The following is a 20,651-nucleotide window of genomic DNA, read 5'->3' as shown; positions in this document are numbered from 1 at the left end:
TACCCTTCTTTTGTTCCCCCACAAGAGGCACCAGACTTGTGACCAGGATCACATTTGAGTCAATGTCAAACATAGCAAGACTCCAAGAATCTGTTCCCCAAGTTTCTTACCTAGGCATGTCATCCCATATCATCTTCCAGCAATCTCTGCTACCAGCCCAACTTGAGAGTCAGATCATGTCCTACTGCTGGCTAACGTAGCTCTAGAATGGGAAATTACATTTTCTTGTTTCACAGAAGTTTGGATAAAACTGAACATATTTGTCTGTGTAAAATATATCAAGATGAAAGATGTTCCTTAGGTGCAAAATAATAAATGTTTCTCTTCATTTAAGAACACAGGGTCTAGTAATCCAAAATTTGTTTGGGGATATTCTGAAGGATTAGACTCTTCAGATTCATTCAAAAAAAAAAAAAAAAAAAGGAGAAAAACTGGTTCCACATATGCTTCATCATAAAAGTATTTATCTGACCTACAGCCAAAACCATTTTATCTCTGTAAGCAATCCTTCAACACTGCAGAATGCATTCACTGCTTTCATTACCAAATTACTTTTTAAGAGTTCAGCAGGTAATTGAAGTTCCAAATGTCTTAAAATGGTTTGGCAATGCTGAGATTTCCTAGTGGACTTGCTATCCAAGAACTTTAGAGGGAAAAAATCAGCTGGATACTAAATATATACCCTAAAATAAGATGGATTCAAATTACACTAAGACGCAGGCTTTTAAGGAGGGAGAATGTTTTATATGAAGAGTAAAGCTCTGCTCAGAGGAGGTTCCATGATGTTGAAGCTTCAAACTCATATTCAAAAAGTTTGTGAATTTTTCAAAGACACTATGGTGGCCTAAATCTGTTCCTACTGAACTCAAAGGCTGTTAATTTTGACAGAAAACTAATTAGGACAATGCTGTCCCATATACTTTGTACTATTTAGCAGACGACTCTAAAACCTTTTTCCTAGATAAAAACAATTTTGTTTATGACTTTTCCAATTCACTCAGCAAGAACAGTGAAAGGAATGGGCCTAAATCTGTTCCCCACACCAAAGTTGTCTGCATTCCCCCAAGGCTGCGGTGCTTGGTGGCAGGGGCAGGAGAGCCATGAGCAGCACGAAGCCGGCAGGCTGGGCAGGCAGCTGCCAGCTCCAGAGGTCTAATGAGGACTCTTGCCCCAGCTACATCAATAGCTTTTGGCAAACCGTTTTCTGCCTCAGTTCCTCACATTTATGGAGTGGAGATGATGACAATGTTCTGTGTTTATAACTGTTATATGCACTGCTTTAAGGGCTATTATTTTACAGGGCTTTTTATCCACAGCCAATTACCCAGCTCTCAGAGGGAAACTGAGGCATGGAGCAACACTAATTGCCTAATATCATCCAGTAGGCCAGAGCAGAAGTAGGGTCTTCATCTCCAGCATTTTACATTATCCTCTAAACTTATCTACAACCTTGGTATTACAAGGCGGAAATTAGTTTGCTGTTTGTCCAGCACTGTCAGATGGCATGATACTTGCTTACTTCTGCTAACACCACTGTTTAGCTGGCTTGTTGTTGCTCTTGTTCCTGCAGAGAAACATAATATCAGATTTGTAAAATCACACTGTATGCGAAGACACTGTGATGGTAAATGCAGGATTACTGTCTCACTGCAGGCTCCAACAGCAGGGAAAGCTGGTAAGGATGTGGGCTGCTCACAAGCTAACACAAGAAGCTTTAATGATGACAAGGGGAACACAGAACAAGAACACCAAGAGCTTTACTTTTCACAGCAGCAATCTTTTCTCTTAGGATTACTCTAAGGCAAAAAATTCCTTGTTCTGCGATGGATCTGTTTCCACAGCAAGGGGATAACTGGTATTTAAGATGAACAAGAGTAATTGAGGAACCTTCTGGTCTGGCATAGATCAGAAGAGGTGAGATGCATAAAATTAAAACCCTGGGTTCCATATCCAAATTATGGTTCCCACCCAAAAAGATACAACTGTCTCACAGGGATGCAGCACTCCTTACTGCTTTATGCTCACTTACTGCCTTACTGCTGAGGCATTTCTATTGCAACACTGCCACTTGTAAATGGAACTTGGGGATACCCACAACTGTAGGATGAATGTTTCTGGCTGCACCTAGATGAACTGACACCATGAAAGTAAACCCTTAGAAGTATCAATTGAGCTGTCTGCCAGATAAAGCATGCCAGCCTTTTCCTTGGGGAGCCTCAGGAAAGTTACAGATGCAGAAGCTCAAGAGCTCTTGTTAGAAGCGCTTGCAATTCAGCTGCTGCACCCAAATTTAAGCCTATAAAAACATGACAAGCAAAACAGCAGAAAAGGGCTGAGATATTGGGAACTCAATTCCAGTCAACACCAGAAAAAGCACCCGTTGATTTGGGATGCTGGAGAAAATCAACGCCTGCCTTTCCCCTTCTTTTCATAGCAGGTGTTCTCTCACACCTTGGTAAGTCTCTTATCAAGCAGCATAAGTAAGGAAGCTCTGTCCGACCAACACATGGTACTTAACCATTTATTGAGCTCTTTAATAACAATAACATTGTTGTAAAATAACATTTTCCAGTTCCTCTTGTGCTGCAGACCGCGGCGCACTTTGCCATCTGAAACAATGAGCGGTGACGTGCTGGACCCATGTGCAGCTGGACAGGAAGAGCTGAAGATCCAAGGAGGTTTCCTTTAGGCCCAGAGGCTGGGGCGTGACGCAGGGGAAGCCCGTGTGTTCCCGGATGGCTCTGGGAGCAGCCGGGAAGGATGGGGTGCCTGGACATGGTGTCTGTATGTGCTGTTCCTGACACAACTGCCAGAGACTGTGTTTATTTTACCTTAACTAAAGCAAGGGACGTTACGCAAAGACAAGCAGAGGTGCTAAGAATATGATTTTCACACTGAAGCCCTATGGAAGAGTCACATATACAAATCACCCCTCAAAATGAAAATGCAGCAATTCATGCAGTCAAACTCAGCTACTACTCATGCACACCAGCACTGCAAAGCACAACCACAGAGTAGAAAAGTGGAAAAGCAGAGAATATAGCTACCCCAAGAGGAATCTGGGCAAGACATAGAAATGCAGCCTTCCTTTCCAGAAATTGCACAGGGAATGCCTTATTTGTACCAACAGCTTCAAAACCATGAACCTCAAGCCTTAACTTCAAAAAAAGTGAACTTCTAATATCTAAGTGCCACTTAGGGGCTCAAATAGATGGGTGCCAACCACAGAGCCCTTAGCACCTACTCATCCATGGAGGCTTTCTATCTAAAATTCCCATTTGTCAGCAGAGTCTCAGCAGGACTTCAGTATGATAAAAACCTCCACACTCCATGACAAGTCCTAAACTTACACATTAACATATTCATTTACTTATCCATGTGTAAAAGTGTGTCACTTGGACAGCTTTCTTGAGCATCAATACCTAATCCAAAGCCATCCATTACGGCTTTCCCATTTGTTCCTGGATTGAGAATCAACTCAAGTTACTTCAGCACAATTGAAATATTGTGTAGAATTATACAATAGAAATACTGAGACAGTTTTAAGGGACTGAATACAAGGTTTATATTCACTCCTACATGCTGAATTCCTCCTACAAGGAAGTTCAAGCCCAGGCTGGTGCCCGCCAAAATCGCATTGTAAAGCTCCTGTGCCACTGATATTAAGAGGAGCAGTGCAAGGACCTGTCCAGACAAGGCGCCAGGGACTGATTCTGCAACAGCCCCTGGCTTTCTGGATCAGGGTTGTTCAAATTTCATTCTCAGCTGTAGTTGAGAGTTCTGGATGCTTGATGTTTTAAGTCTTAGTATAGTACCTTTATCTGTAGCTCTGTAACAAAATTAAGGATGAATCTTATGTCAACTCTTGCATAAAATCTTTGGTCATAGAAGATTTTTAAATAATTTTTTAAAGATAGTCAAAATAAGCATAATAATGTTTCATAAAAGCCCCAAACTCCAACTCCCACTACTTGAAGGGAAACAGAACAGCCAAGAAACTGCAATGTAACAAGTTTTATTTTCCTCAGCAAAAGATCTGCAACTTTCCACTACTGACACAGGATTAAGAATGGAGAGAATAATTTGGTACTGTCTGATACAGAAAGCAGATAGAATTGGAATGGCAGAACAGCACACGGGGACACTCCTGTGGTCCAGGCTGCAGCAACGTAACACATGGGTGCTCAACACCAGTTCAAATCAGGTCATAAAATCCAATTCATCAGAATAACCTTTCAAAAATAGATTGCTACAGTTGGTTTCCTCTGGAATCTAACTGCTTCAGCCTCCTGCCTGAGCCACTGCTTGCAAGGGGTCCTCACACCAAAAGGAAAAGTAATGTCTAGGGAGGTTTAAATGCAGTTCCTGGAACACTTCACAGGGAAAATACAGATTGGAGAGCAAAAAAGGAGCCAGGAGAGGAGATCTCTCCAGAAGTCATTAGCTGCAGCTGCTAACATAGCTGCATGTCAGATTTACAAAAAAATCCAAAAACCCAAAACCAAAAAAACACCCCAAAACCCTCCTTTTTTCCTGTGTGCACCCTTAGTCTCCCCTCCACATTTATCCTATTAGTTTCAAGATTTTCAGTTTAAACTGTATAAAGTCTCTGTCTTGACTATTTGACATTCAGCTAATTTGTGTACAAACAGAGGTCACTGCACATCCCAGGAGCAGGACAAGAGGAAAAGGAATGACAGAGTCTCTCAAAAAGGAGTGATAGCACTCTCTCCTTCCTTCAGTAGAACTAATTGGAGGCCCATTTGGATTGGGGTCATCTACAAGCCAGGGCATGGGTTTGATACTTCTTGTCATGAGAGACACAAAACTGAACACAGGATTAGAGGTGACTCACTAGTGTCAAGTACAGGGAATTAACTTCCCTGGTCCCGTTGGCCATGCTATTTCTGACACAAGCCAGGATGCCACCGACCTCCTTGGCTACCTGGGCATGCTGCCAGCTCATGGCAGCCCTCACAGTGCTGTGCTTTGCACTGGTAGCTAGAAAGGTGTTGATAACACACCAGTGTTTTGGCTACTGCTGAGCAGAGCTCACAGCACCACCACCGTCTCTCCCACATTCCCTCCCTTACCAGTAGGCTTGAGAAGGGACACAGCCAGGACAGCTGACCCAAATAAAACCAAAGGGATATTCCATACTGTATGATGTCTACTTAGCATAAAAGCTAAGAGAAAGAAGGAAGAAAGGGGGTCATTTGTTATTTATGACCCTTGCCTTCTGGAGCAACCATTACACACACCGAAGCCCTGCTTCCCTGGAATTGGTGGTACATTGCCTGCTCATGGGAAGTAGACATTAAAATATTTGGTTTTCCTTTGCTTCTGTGTGCAACCTTTGCTTTTTCTTTATCAACCTGCCTTTATCTTGATCCACGAGGGTTTTTTCTCCATCTTATTTTCTTCCCCCCTGGCCTGAAGAGGAGAGTGACAGAGTGGCTTGATGGGCACCAGCCAAGGTCAACCCACCACAGGCATTTACAGGGAGAAGAGAGCTCCCACATGAATCTCTACAGGCCTCAGACTGGTGATCACGGCCTGTGCTACACCTCCCACAGCTTCTGTCTCTAAAGCTAAATTCCAAAGAGGAAACTTTCCTTTGTCTATAGATTCCCAAAGGAAGATGCAACGTGACTTTCTGTTTGTCAGTGTGAAAATTACTCTTTGGAGTAGCACCTAATTAGAAGTCTCTGCAGTTGTCTTATTCACATGTTCCATGGAGAATGTTACTGGGCAAACATAGGTGGGATGTGCAATCAATCAGTGCTCTTCAGAAGACCACAGGTATTTATTCTACCCCAGACGACGCCACGTTAAGCAAACATTTGGAATAGCAACACACAGGTTCTACATTTGCTAGATATAGTCCAAGAGGAAAATGTACAAGGAAAAATGAGACCAAGAAAAGGAAATCATATACTATGGTTATAGCTCTATTAAACTCAGCTGTATAGAACCAGTCAGGAGGTAACATCCCATGCCCCAAGTAACTAACATGCTCATGAGAGACATCCACAATATAAACTTCATGGTAGGGCAGCTGACTCTGCAGCAAAAAGGAACCTGGCACTTGTAAACAACAACAAAGTAGGATCAGAGCTGTAAATGGCTCCTGACAGCACTCTATTCATGGAGAGATCTCTGTGAAATATGGAATACATTAGCAAACCTGGGCTGGAAAGCAAAGTATTCTTAGGTAGGTGGAACTTTGTAATAGCATGTCATTAAACCTCTCTTACATTTAGTATTTAGTAGATGTAACTTTCACAGCAGCATGCTCATTACCAAAAAGGCACATGGACCTTACCAAGCAGTGAGCAGAACGGACCCAGAGCCCAAGTGCCTTCTTTTGTCAGTGTTTGGGCAGCACAGTGATGAGAAAAATCATGTGGAAGTATTAACACATTGAATTGGAAATATCCTTACTCTGCTACCAGTCTTCTTTGGCCCTATCCCCACACAAGTCTGTCAGCCGAACGTGGGCCAAAATTTCTGCCTGTGTCAATTACTGTAGCTCTTCTGCTGTCACTGGCATTGGGCCATTTTTTATACCAGCTGTGGCTCTGACCTACATATATTTAAAAATAGGGTCAAGTGTAATAAAAATCTTAAAACCATTGGACTTCTTGGTGTGGACATAGGCAAGGTGTGTTAATCTCATTTCCAGCTAAGGCCAAGAAGTACAACCTGGCTGAAGTAGGACACCTGCATGCATATATAGGCACCCATACCAAGTCATTTAAGAACAGACAAGAGTTTGCATATATTTCTGATTTCACTTCTCATTTCAGCATGAACTTTTGAAAATCCTACAGTAAAAAGGGATTGGTGTGCTTTTCATGGCCCATGCCCTGCCAACAGAAGGTGAAGCCATTAGGTGCTTTGTCAGGGTTTGCTCTACCACCAGGACATGGGTTTCTCAAGTACATGGGCACCAAGTCCATACAACCTAAAGAAAACCACTTACTACAGCTTTGTGCATGATTTTCCCCTTTTTGTAGATGAGACTTCCCTATTTTATACAAAGACTGCAAAATTTAAGAGTGTTCTGAAATGCTGTACTAATTCTGTGTATTTTTTCTAATTACTGCTATCTCCATTACCACTGCACACCAAGAGGAGCTGAGGATGGCTGAGCCAAGCAAAGAAATTATTGTTCACCCTGCTGTACATCAAGCACTTCTTGATTTTGGAGGTGGATGCTGTAGAAACTTTCCCTTTGTCTACCCGAGAAAGAACCTATCAGTCATTGGGTTTGAACTACTGCAAATGAGCATCATAAGGCCCCCAGGCTGAAACATCATGATGGAGCTGAAGCTGGAACAAACACTGAAATCAATCCCAATAGCATCAACCAGGTCCAAGGTGACAGTACCACCCTACTGCATGGCTCAATGACGAAGACAATCAGCTTTAAAAAAAAAAAAATCATCTTTTCCTATTATAAAGACTTATATGCTAGTAAGTGTCATTTTTACAAACTCCCATTACCACATGGATCAGTTTCAATTGATTTAAACTCATCCAACCAACAGGGTTTCCCCTCCAGTTTTAGCATCAGAGGTGTTTTAAACCAAAACACTGTTAAAAACTTTCTCCTAGCTCAAAGAGTTCAAGACCATCTCATTAGGGATTTGATAAATAAACTGAAGCAGCAGACAGATTACAGACTAGCAGGGATCTGTAAGAGATAGGTGACCTATTTAACACTCCAGCTAACTTTTGAGCAAGACTGAGTTGAATAGGAGCAAGCTGTTAACAGGAGATTCGCACACCTTAGATCTAACTCCTCGAAGCTCACAAGATCATTACCATTTACCCAGTAGGCCTGACTTTCTCCTTCGGACTAAATTTATCTGAATGCTTCAGACTGACTCAATTAGCACCACTCCCGAACTCTCTGCCTCGGCACAGAAAAGCAGAGCAGGAAAGTTAAATTGCTGCGAACAGAGTGGCAGTCAGATCCAAGGAGGTCGGCTCTCCATGACATATTTCTGTGAACAAGAGGCATTAACATGAAGCAGAACACACAAGGATTTTGGCTCTGTGTCTTCACTTCATATGGAAATGCCTTCTCTTCACAGCATCAAAGCAAGGCAGGCATCTGGTGCACCACTATTAAAAGACTACAGTGTGATAATAACAGTCTTCAATGGTGAGGGACATCTAGAAGAGAAAACCTTGCTATTTTTCCTCTGCTTTGTCATAGCGCTTACAGCTGTCTTACCCAGTTTGAGCATGGAACATGCACAGGCTTTACCTGTTCCTTCCTTTCACCATGTACCCAGGCAATCTTTCCATTCTATTCTCTAGTGTCAGAAAACCTACCTTTGGCTTTCTATCCCAAAAGCAACAACTCCAATCAAACCTCTTATTGTCTCATTCCTGTGATTTCCTCTGGCTTCTGACCTTCCCCACACTGACATTATCTGCTTCCCTTCCCCAGAGGATGCAGGCTGTGACGCCTTTCTCAGCCAAGTGCCCTACAGTTCTGAAGCGCTCTCTTAGGTAACTTTACGGCATTCTTCCATGCTTTCCCTACAATTTTCTCATTTCTTCCCTATCCTTCTGCTTGTACGTTATTCTCAGCCATTTCTTCTGCTCTGCACCCAGTGCTTGACTCCATAACTCCTCAGGCTTGTCCTTCAGACATGTTTGAAAACAAAAGCAAAACATGAATCTTTGGTTAAATGAATTCACAGTCCACTTGACAGCTTTTATCATAAGCACTCAATGGAAAGGATCATCTTTTTGTTCAGTGTTCCCACAGCATCTGCTTCAGAAGGAACTAATCAGTGGCTGAAACAGCAATACAAATAATAAGGCCTGGTAGAGAGCCATCATTGCATTATGACAATATCGTAGGTCCTATAGGAGGACAGTCCAACTGGAAGTTTTATTGTATTCACTCACGATTTTTTTAATATTCTCAAGCACCTAGAGCTTCAAAAGCTGTGCAGACTGACAGGTACAGCACTTGAATGGCCTGCTGAAAACCAAAGGCAACTCCCTGAAAGTTTTCATCTGGAGTCTCCACTACACTTGTCCCGTGGGAAAAGGCAGTGGTAAACAGTGGAAGAGAAACACAGTCCAGATATTTCCACAGAAAGTAAATCTGCTTCTACAGAGAACTGCATGTTTCTTGCTAGCTATTATTTTTAACCTCTTGCAGATTTATTTTTACTACAATTTAAATGTATCTGTTATATGCCATAACATTATTATTATGGGAGACACTAAAATAGCAAAGTATTCTGGGCACTTGATACCATTTTACAGAATAGGGAATTACAGCCAGCAATGAATGACTTGACTGCTACTCATTGCAGCAGCCACCAGTGCTTATGACCCCACCCTCCCTTTCAGCCTTACTTCTTAAAGCTCCTCTGTGGAGTTACTCCCAAAGTTGTGATACGCCTTCTCTTGCTGTTTAACTGGTTGAGAGGATGGGGGGGGAGGGAGAGGAAAAAAGGAACTGAAGTTAATCCAACTTATCAGAATGAATTTTGATTTCTGCTACCAGGCTGTGGACACAATTTTGGGCTCACAGCCCACAGCTTGAAGCTGCTGAAGCCATCAGCTAAGCCTACACATCTCATACCAAAAACTACCTGGGATACCTTAGAAGCATAGAACAGTTTGGATTGAAAGGGCCCTTTAAAGGTCATCTAGTTCAACACCCCTGCCACAAGTAGAGACATCTTCCACTGCCTCAGGTTACTCAGAGTCCAGGCTTCCAGGGATGGAGCACCCACAACTTCTCTGGGCAAACGGTTCAAGGGTTTCATCATCCTCATCATAAAAATTTCTTCCTTATCTCTACTCTGAACCTACTCCCTTTCACTTTAAAAATGATGCCTCTTGTCTTATTGCAACTGATCCTTTTCTGAGCCTTCTCTTCTCCAGGCTGAAGAACGCCAGCTCTCTCAGCCTTGCCTCATAGGACAGGTGTCCAGCTCCTCTGATCATTTTTATGGGCCTAACCTCGAGGATTTAATTCCGTTTTCCACTAAACTGTTTTAAATAAGCAAAAGTTTGTTTGTGCAAGGGTCTCAGGCTTTGGCTTCATAAGACCAAGAAAATACATTTAAATAAATAAATTCCATCTTTGATAATCAGCTTAGCTTTTCAGTGCTCCAACACTGAGGAACACCTCTTCTTATCAAGTCAAGCTATGGTAGGATCGTAACTTTCCTCTCATGACAAACACAGCTGGCAAAGCTCTTTGTGTTCAGCTTGGATGCTGTTTGGCACAACGGTCCGACATTCACTTACAAGACCAGTGAAAAATATGCACTGCTAATTTTCCTAAGTGCCATGCCAGCGCCTCTGGGGGCCATGCATTCACCTACCTTCCCATACAGTAACAGGATTTGTTCCCAGCTAATAAAGTGGACTTCACATCAACCGAGGAAAGACTTCAATTAGGATGTCCTCCTTCTTCATTACTGGATGATATATTCATGGCAAAGCACTAAAGTTGATAACGTCTTTAAAATACATTTTTTCTGTAGTGTGGGAGATACAAGCCGCTAATCCCTGCAGATCTCTTTTTTCTCCCCATTGCCCCCGTGGTTTATCATGTCCAATTAGCCATCTGCCATGCCCGCACTGCCATACAAAGGAAGCCCCCTCTCCTCCGCTGCAGCCCATCAGCGGGGTATTGTCCCTGCTGACAAACAAGAATCAGACACTATTGTTTCCAGCTGACGATGCTGCTCCCAAAGTAGGCTGCCAGTTGCCACTAAAACAGCAGGAGCACCAGGGTACGCTCCAGGAGCCAGGATCCATGCCAGCAGCACTGATATTACCGGGAAACCTATAGCAAGAGCTTTTGGAGATATATTTATATACAGTGAGAGATACAGATATAGATATTTTCTGATTTCAGGTAACAAACCAACCCGGGCCGACTACTACCCTTTCTATTGCAGTTGCACTGGAGTACGCCTGACCTGCTGCCTTTACTGCTTCATCAAGCAGTCACCTGGCAAAGAAAGGGTCACAATCCCCAGAAGAGAGCAACATCTTGGAGTCAAATCTTTCCTTGTTATGTTTTTATTATTGTTATTTTAAAGATAAGGCATGTCTACTACCACTTCAGCACAGCTAATTCCACACATCAAAACTACCCTCCCCCCACCTAAAAAAAAGTATTTTAAAAACCTGAAAACTCCACCATCTCTATATGGGTATTAATTATGTAACGAGGTTAATTTAATTTCTCTCACAAACAACATACATTCACCCTTTTTCCCAAGGCCACTTCACTAAAAGAAATGACCAGAGCAGCTGGTCTGCCAGTCACCAAGATGTTAAATTGAAGCTCATTTCCTCTTATTATTCTCAGCAAAGCATGATGTGACCCTACACTAAAAACTACAGTGTGCCTAATTATGGTAGTTTTGTTCCATCAGTGAAACTGAAATGCTGGTTCATATAATTAAGGTTGTTATAAAAGGAATTTCGTTTTTAGTTTTAAAGGTAATTTGTTGCCTTGAAGTGGAAGTGCAACAAATTAGACCTATGTACCTGAATGTTTTCATTTTGTGCAATTTGAAAGAAACAAAAAGCACTCACAGATTTTAGTAAGAAAGCCACACGTTGATATGAGACCAAAAAAACCCAATAAACCACAGTTTATTCTGGGAACTTGTTAAAGAAAATGAGCAAACAAAATGAATATTTATATTTAAAAGTAGAAACAGAATTATCTTCTAAGCCCTTGATTAAGTAACAGAAATTACTTAAACTGCAACAAATGTTTTAAATATTTAACACTCCAGCACTGAACATACTTAGTTTCAATATATCACTTTATATCACTTATATGTTCACTGAATAGTTCAAAATAAAATAAATGAAAAACAACTGAAACTAATGTGAATCCACAGTAATCACACAGGTTAATGACTTTCACAATGACTTATAAACAGAGGAAAGTCTTTGACCTGGATTCAAATACAAGGATCATTCTGAACCAAATATGAAATACGACACGAAAACTTAGCTATTTTGCTGAAATGTTACTCCATTCCTAGCACAAAATGCTCTAAATCCCATTTCAACACACTGCAGGCCACATATCACACAGGTGACTGACTTAAACCTAGATTTCCCATTGCCATTGCAGTGCCTGGGCCAAGTTCTGTTTTCAGTTACATCCGTGAAAACTCCCAAGCAATTCCTCTGAAGTTCTCTGGATCTGTACAGCAGTAACACAATCCATTCTAGAAGCAAGTGGGAAAGAAATAATTCAAAATATTATGACTTCTTTTTTTTACAGTCCTTTACACTTTAAGGCTCTCCATTCAGACAATCATATTTGACTTCTCTTTTCATATCCAGCTCTCTTTTGCAAAATGTGTATTGGAATATTCACTGTTATTCTTGCCAGATTCTCTAGGCAAAATTCCTCAAGTGGCAGAGTCCCTTCAGTTAAACACAGGGTGCGTGAGCCATGCAAGGCTGTAAAACAGGAGTTGTTTATCCAAAGAAATATTAAAAGCAGGACACCAGTCCAAATCAAACAAAAGCACAAATACCTCTAAGTCATTTCATGACTTTAAGTTCCAGCTGTAAAAGGCACAGCACTATGGGTTTATAAGGCCTAATACTCCATAAGTATTTTCTTTGATGTAACTATGAAGTACTTAAAATACCACTGGGTACTGTATGGTACATGCCACCATGGAGCCATAAAGCTGCTATACATCCATAATCAGCCTTTCCAGAGACCATAAGGTCACAGCAGCTGAAACAACAGAATACTTCATTCCCAACCTTCAAGAGGCCCAGAGCACCTGTGCAGCCAGAGGACTCCCAAAAAGGCTCTTAACATGGGGGTGTGCCTGGAAATTACAGCAAAGAAAACCCACCAAACTCATCAAAGTTGCTCCCATTTTTAAAACCTCATATTTCCTCAGTAGGTTATTATTATGGGACTTGATAAAATACAGTATGGGAGGCAGGTGGTAGGAAAGAGTGATAGTTGTATTTGCCTTGCCAGGCTGGATACTCACTTGTATCCATGCCACTCATCATTCCAAGACTCCCACAGCCATCTAAGCCCACAGGTAAAACGGTCTACACAAGCACTAGGAGGGTTCCTCTTTTGTGATGACTTCAGGATTACACTTCTTTCAGAGTTTCGACCCAAAACCACAGTGTAGGCAACAGGTTCCCTCACATAACTTCTGTAGGTGCCTTATCAAGCCTTATTACAGTGCCCTTTACTCATGTCTGTGTTTTTAGCTTATGTTCCCTATTGCACCTTGACCTGGAAATCAAGGATTGTGAACTTCAGTACAGATGAGCTCTGAACAGAAGCTGGGTGTGAAAGGCCCCTTCCTCTGAAAGTAAGTTCAGCATTAATTGAATTAATATCAAATAGAATAAGTATCTTCCTACTGGCCTATAACACAATGCAATCTCATCCAGAATAAACACATCGTAAATAAGATATCATCCCTGTTGCCTGTACATACTTCTGAGTGAGAAGCAAGAAAGTAGTATGGGAAAGAAATGCTCTTCTGAACATAAATCACTCATTAAATTGCTTCCTTCCATCATCAGACAAAAAGAGATCCTTCTCCTTTGCCACAAGACCCCAGAATCCAGCAGTTTCTGCCCCATTTCTCAGCAGCAACTGCATGGCAAGAAGGGCTGGAGGACAGTCATTCCCACCAAGACCTCTTGATTCATCTATATGTCCTTTCCCATGTCCACATGAAAATTCCTGAACTAGCAGATCTGCCTCAGAAAGTCCCAAGGTGGAGGAGATGGGACAACCACGGGGCAGAGCTACACAGCCTTCCCCATGTACTGTGGAGGCTTGGGGGAAACCTGGGTGCCCACCTGTAGGGAAACAACTGTGCTCCTCCCCCATGTCAGTCACATGAAAAAATAAAAACCACCTACATTAGACACTAAAGAAAGAAAACAACAAAATTCATATTCCTCACAGGGTCAGAGGTCAAAGCCTTGGGAGAGTGGTACAGATTTTGATTAAAAGCATCAAAGAACACAAGAGCTTTCCAAACAGTAGGACAGACCTGACAACAGAGCCTCCTTTATCAGTACACATTAGCAGACCAGGCCTTATGAATTATAAAGTCTCAAAGTAAGGAAGCCAGGCATCACACACACACACCTCACTCCTGGTGACAACTCCATTGAATCAATTTACCTGCTCTGCAAGGAGACACTTGAGTCGATCACCCTCGAGGAGCACTTCTCTGCTGACATCATTTCAAGCACATCTTTTGACCAAACAGCCTGGCCAATGCCAATCATTTTAAAGGTATTTAATAGCAGAACTGCCAGTCACTCGTGCACAAATGAACAACACTAGAAGTACAGTTGGCTGAAAAGCAGAGAGCAAACAGAATAATTCATCGCATCCAAAGAAGATGGAACGTCAATTTCCAACTCACTCACAGGAAGTATCGATGACAAAGTCAGCACCTTTATATCAGACATAATCAATGTTATACTTAAGTGCCAGAAAAATAAATTAGAAAATAAAACAGTACCTGCTAGAGCATAAGAAATATTGATGACTTCTTTTACTAGTAATTGGTAGTTTGCTAAATTGTTCTGTCACTGACCTCTATAAATATTTAAATTTTTAGTAAAGAATTTTCTTATGTGTTTCACCCCTGTATCCAAAACACACTGCAGCTTAAGCAGGAAGCTAAAGCTTTCTCTCTGTGTCTGCATTCATATGATATCTCTTATTTGCACACTTTGCAAAGTGACTTACTTTATGTTTGAAACTGTAATTATTTGGATTCAATTCCATGCAATACAAAAGTTTCAGTACACATTTAATACAGACTATTATGAGTTCCAGAGAACCTGGTCATATTTTACCTGTCAAAAAAAACCAGACATAAGAAACTTGGTAAGGTGTACCTAGGCATAGATTCAGTTTTTTTACTCAACAGAAGCGACAGACATCATGCAGAAATTGCTGCTACAATTCAGCAGATGGTGTTATCCTAGAAATCAGAGCTGAAGACAGCAATAGTAATTTCTGCCCTTTGTGTCCCTCTGTCTGTTAATATTTATCCAAATTACATGGGATTGAATCTCTAAAAGAGAATTCTTGAATTTCTTACTGCATATATCTGATGGTGAAAATTAGAATAGTACCTTTCCTGCCTGACTCCAGGGAGGTTTTAACTGACTGCCAACATCAACTACACCGTTGTTAAATCCACCCTTTTCTTAAAAGTCATTCCTAGTTCTCATCGGTATAAGCATCAGAACAGACCTTCCTTTATTACTTCAAGTTAGTATCTTCAGTTTGCCTTTCCAGGTCCAGCTCAGAAACCTGCTATCTCAGGTGTCTCCACTGATAAGGGATGGGTACCTCGAGTGTTTGGGTGCTGGCTTGGGGAGCTGCTCTGAGAGCGGCGCCACTCTCAGCATCAGCCTCCTCTGCCGGTACCAGGGAGCAGCCTATCGATCCTCACGGCTCAGTGCAAAGCCCAGCTGGTTGCTAAAAACCTCTGAGAGAGGTTTAGTTGTTTCAACTCTGGTTTTTTTAAACAGAGAATGATGACTTCATGCTTTTCCAATTGGTAACAGTGAATTTGGGAAGAGTTTAGGCTGCTTTGTATACACTTGAGTTATTAGAGCAGCTAATCTTTAAACCATATAGATCCATTTTTTTATTTGATGTGAGCATTTAAGACAATGGTTATGCTTTACAAATCAAGAACACAAGTCAGGACAAGGTATAAAAGAAAAAATCTAGTATCAAGGGAAAAAGAATGCTAAGTCAATGCAGGTCTCTGTAGCTATTACAAATCAGACCCCATCTCACAGTCCTTACTCAGACAGGATTGCCATTGTCAGCTGGAGAGGTGTGGGAGTCAGTTGTGTCCTGGCTGCGATTGTCCTCCCAAGCCCCACATCAGCTGTTCTCTCCACCACCCATTAAACCCAACTTCACACAGGCACAACAGCAGTGTGCAAACCCCACAAGTGAAGGGGCCCCAAACAACACAGAGAACCAACAGTGTCATTTCACACAAGTCATACCTGTGCTTGTGCTTTCCCCATTTCTCAGGGATGTTGCCAGGCCACTCTAACAGCAGACAGCCAAAATTAATTACTAATAGTCTGGGGTTTGTTTTTTTTTTTCACATCATCTTTTTGGACACAAAATGCAATGTAATGGTGCAGAAACAAGAATTTTGCCATCTTCTTTGATGAAGCTTAAAGTGAAGCAAACAACCATCAGGGATGGCCTATGCATACATGCTTCAGTGCACGGGTAGGACCCAGGCACCTCTCCTAAGCTGAGGTTGCTGTGATTTTGTTTCCTCAAGAAGCAGAAGTGTTAGGAGACGCTCTGAAATCTCAGGGCTAAATGTATAATGCAAGTTACAAGAGTATTTATGGATCTACAGGTGAAATTTCAGGTGAAGGGAGCAGCTTGGGAGAAATGTCTAGCTACATGGCTCCCTGCGCTTTTCCCTCATTTAAGAATACTTTTTTATATAAGCTAGACAGATTTAACTCTCTACAAATTCAATTCTGCTAACATGCTTACATTGAGAAGGCAGTGTCACAGAAATGATTCAGCTTTGGGTGAAGGAGGGGAGAGAGCGAAAAAGTAGGGGGGAACCTTAATTAGCACGTTTCTTTTAAAAGGAAAATTGGTGGGCTATTTTTCTTTTCTTTTTTCTAACAAATCTGTCATTGTTGAGACTTAGGAAATTATCTTGTAACCAGGTAGGCTATCAACAGGCAGTTATCCTATGGCTTAATGACTTGTGGATTATAAGATACACACAGCCAGACTTTATCATACTTATCCTCTAGATCAAAGGGTTTTCACATAAATGGGGTGCAGTCTACCATAGCAGGGAGCTGCTGCAGGCCTTCAGGATTTTACTTCTTTAAAGTTTTGGTGATTATATAATTGCTTTTTTGTAACTGGAGCTCAAAGCATTGTGTGTAGCTAATGAGCAGGTTGAAGAAGGAAAACAGCTGAAAAACAGTCTTGACAAACAGCTGTGGCAGTAAGTGTCAATCCTATCCCAAAAGGGTCAATCCCCTTATGAAACAAGTACTTAATCCTTTACAATAATCTACCAAGAATATTATAAAACTTTCTTAAGATTTTGACGGGGGAGGGAGTGAGGGAGAAGGGGGGTGTGTCATGCAGACCACAAGTTGCTTCAGCTGAGATGCTCATCCTGTGCAAAGCCATGTTTCAGAGCTGGGGGCTCCCACACAAACACCACCTCACAAACGGGCGATGATGCAGTGGGGACCCCAGCACGTACCTATTGCCCACAACATTTAATTAACCACTGCTTCATTAGCAAAGGCCCTCTACGCTCTGCTGTTGTCCAGCTACACTTTGGCTGCACTTCAGCATCCTCTGAATCGGGAGAGTGAAACACCGGGCTCTCGCCCAGCCCTGAGCTACTTAGCGAGCCCGTCTCCGCGAGGTCAGCATCCCCGGCCGGCAGCGGGGCTGCCCAGGGCGCCTCTGCACTCAGTCACTGCCCACCCGAGGGCGGCAGGGGTAGCGCCCGGCGCTTCGCCCGGCGCTTCGCCCGGCTGGAGCGGGGCAGGCGGGGCAGGCAGCCAGCTCCGCTCGCAAATACCAGCCGGTACCCGGGTGGCCGCCGCCGCCCGGGGCGGGGGCCCGGCGGGGCCCAGCCAGCGCTGCTTCCCGCGGGGGTGGCAACGCGGCAGCTCTCTCCGAGCATCCCCGCGGGGCTTTTGTGCATGCTTGGGGCGGGGGCCTGGCCGGTCTTCTCCCGAGGCGGTGGGAGCGCAGCCCCGCGGTAGCATCCTCCCGGGGGCGGGAGGGGCGACGGGGGCACGGGCGCACCGAGGGGCTGCGGCGGACAAAGCGAGGAGGCAGGCGGGGACCCCCTCCATCCCCTCTTCTTCTCTCCCCGCGGCTCCGCTGCTGGCGGTGCCCGCGCCGCAGCCGCCAGCCCCGCATCCCGCGGCGGAGGCAAGGGCCCGGCGCTGCCCTGGCCCCTTCCCCGCGGCTCCCCTACCTGTTCGGAAGAAAGCATCCACCTCGGAGTCAGGGACAGCGCCTTCCTCCGCCGCCCCTTCGGCGGGATTCATGGCTGGGGGAGAGGCAGCGGCGAGCCCGGCGGCTGGTAATATCCAGTGAGTTAGGGAGGAGGAGAGCCGAGAGAGAGAGAGAGAAAAAGAGGGAGGGAGAAGAGGAGGGAGGGAGGGATGGAGGCGCGTTCAGCTGCGAGCCCAACCGAGCGCCGCTCGGATCATCCCTTCCGCGGTGCCTGCGGGGCGGCTGCCCCGGGGCTGGGTTGCGCTGCCCCCGGGCTGCGCTGGGCGGTGCGGCCGGGGCGGGGTGCCGGTGCCGAGCCGCGCCGCCGCCGGCCCCCTCCCCTCCACCCGCTATTGTTCCGACCTGCTCCGCTCCACTCCCCCCGCCGCCGCCGCTGCCCCTCGCCGCGCTGACAGCCCAGCCCGGCCCGGCCCCCGGCGGCCGCCCCCGCCGCTTCCCTGCCGGCACTTCCTGAGCCAGGCCGGGGCCGGCCGGGGAGGCTGCGGCGCCCCCCGCCGCCGGGGCAGCCCCTCTGCGGGGCGCGGCCGCTCCGGGCGGGGCGGGCCGGGCACAGGTGCGGGCACAGACGCTCCGCGGGGACAGGAGGGTTTTTTTTTTTAATTCCCTACCCCTGTGTGCGCTCCGCAGCCGTGTGTGCTGTGGATCCCCCGAGCTGCAACCGCTGCCATGTCTCCCCTCTGATGAAGAGCCGCGGGTCACGGCACGGCACGGCGCGGCGCTCGGCTGTCAGCTGGGCAGGTACTCGGGGAGCGAAGTGAACGCGAGGTGGTTACACGACACAAAAAAATATTCTTTGTTTGGGGTGGGGAAGAGGCGTTAGGGGTTTTTTATGTTCAGGAGCTCTGGGGAACGATTCCTTTGGAACCATCAGCGAAAGTGCATGTTGTTGCGGTATGCCTTATCTATTATTTCTTACAGTCCTCGGTGACTAGAGAGCCAAAAAGGAAGTTTGGAAAGCCAGGATCTTGGTCCAGCTCAGACATTGATTCTGCTCGCTAAATGATTTTGATTTCTCTGCTGTAGCTCCAATATTTGTGATTTGGGACAATAATTGCTGTTTCAAAAGGAGTGCTGTGAGGAATACTTGTTTGTACTTTGTTAGCCGCTGAGTTAAATGTTCTTCCCTGAGCCTAGCTATCAAGACTTCAAGCACAGACAGGCAGAGATAGACCAAGACAGATGTTTGCCATTTGGGCACTTTCTTCTCCTGTTCACGTATTTGAAGTTGCCCCAGCTCCTCATTCTTCTATAATCGCATAACAGCTCTAAAATGAGCTTAAGGAGAAATGTTGCTTTTTCACCTATTCAAACTACCATTGTAAAACAGGAATGTTACTCTCACACTTCACAGTTGTTCATCTTTGCTTCCTCTACCATTAGAAAGAAAAAGCAACTGTTGGTGTGATGACCCCTCTGGCTGTATTACCCTTGGATATAACCCATCCTTGCTGCAAAATTCCATCCATCACTCTCAAGAAGTCTTTTAGCCAGGACATCCCTGTGGCCTCTGTGTCTTTATCCTGTAGGGGTAATGCCTAATCATCACTCATTTGCTATTGAAAATCTTTGATGTTTAAGGGACTTGAGGAGAAAACCTCTCCAAAATCCTGGTCAGCACAGAGGGATGCACTGGAGCTTCAAAAGAGGTATCTGTCTCATGCATCTTAAGGAAGAAAATACTCTGGCTAGCAGAAGGGTCAGAGCCAGCTGGTTGTAAGTGACACTGTCTGCATCAGTTCTCAACCCGTAGGTAGTTCAGCAGTTGAGGCTGGCAGACCCTTTTCTGTTTCAGCCCAGATTATTTTAGATGCAAGAGGAGCATGGGTTTCCTCCACCTGATCTCTTCTCAATAGAACATAAGGGAAGGCTGGATTTGGATGTATATTGCACTTGATAAAAAGACTGAAAATTTCCCTGCATAAATTTAACTGTCTAAATAGTATTGACCAGGCAGGACGAGCACAGAGGTCCCAGTCATATCTCCTCTGACCTTACCGTTTACTACTGTGATTAAAACAGAATACATCATACCCATGGACTTAGAAATAAGAGCAAACCTCCTACAGAGATCCAGCTAGCATTTAGTTTCCTCATTCCCTCCCTCCTGATATCTCGTGTAGTGCCATTTCCAATGCCTACCTCCAGCTGGTTTTAACTGAAGCCATTTATCTTTTTATGTTTATGGATTAATAAAGGTCATTTCACAACTATCTGCAGAAAGTAGCACCACAAAGGCTCTGTCCAGCCTGCCAAAGCCCATTACAGACCCCTGTGCAGCCTCTGAGCTCCTCTCCTTAGGACAACCAGGATGCCAGAAGCACTTCCATATCAGGCATGCCAGCAGTAGAGCAGTACCACAGTACAAGCACCTGAGTAAAATCAGTCATTCAAGCACCAGACTTTCTTCAGTGACCATTTACCCTTCCTTTCACATCACAGCACAGTGCAAAAAAGCCTTCCTTCTTCCAGGCTTAAGCAAGGTGCACCATTTTGAATGCCATCTCAAGATCTCACCTCTGAATATTCACTAGCCCAAAGCAGATTTGCTCCCCGGGAG

At 44.2% G+C, this 20,651-nt stretch overlaps 1 protein-coding gene across 12 annotated transcripts in view; it reads right to left on the bottom strand.

Moving 5' to 3' along the window:
* The window catches only part of KALRN (kalirin RhoGEF kinase), a 483,321-nt gene extending 464,517 nt beyond the window's left edge, over positions 1-18,804 (bottom strand). For 6 of the 12 annotated variants that reach the window (XM_032115336.1, XM_032115340.1, XM_032115342.1 and 3 more), the window contains exon 1: positions 18,054-18,351. In XM_032115336.1, coding sequence (XP_031971227.1) covers positions 18,054-18,126 — 73 coding nt within the window. In that variant the 5' untranslated portion in view covers positions 18,127-18,351. Of the gene's footprint in view, positions 1-18,053; positions 18,357-18,702 lie in introns of those variants that run through there. The other 6 variants (XM_032115346.1, XM_032115347.1, XM_032115345.1 and 3 more) reach the window with 4 other exon arrangements.
* Positions 18,805-20,651: the final 1,847 nt, after the last annotated feature.

Source organism: Corvus moneduloides, chromosome 7 (genome assembly GCF_009650955.1).
Source record: "Corvus moneduloides isolate bCorMon1 chromosome 7, bCorMon1.pri, whole genome shotgun sequence".
Lineage (NCBI taxonomy): Eukaryota > Metazoa > Chordata > Aves > Passeriformes > Corvidae > Corvus > Corvus moneduloides.
Note: the sequence above shows the minus strand (reverse complement) of the source record. Positions and strands in the feature narration are given on the sequence as shown.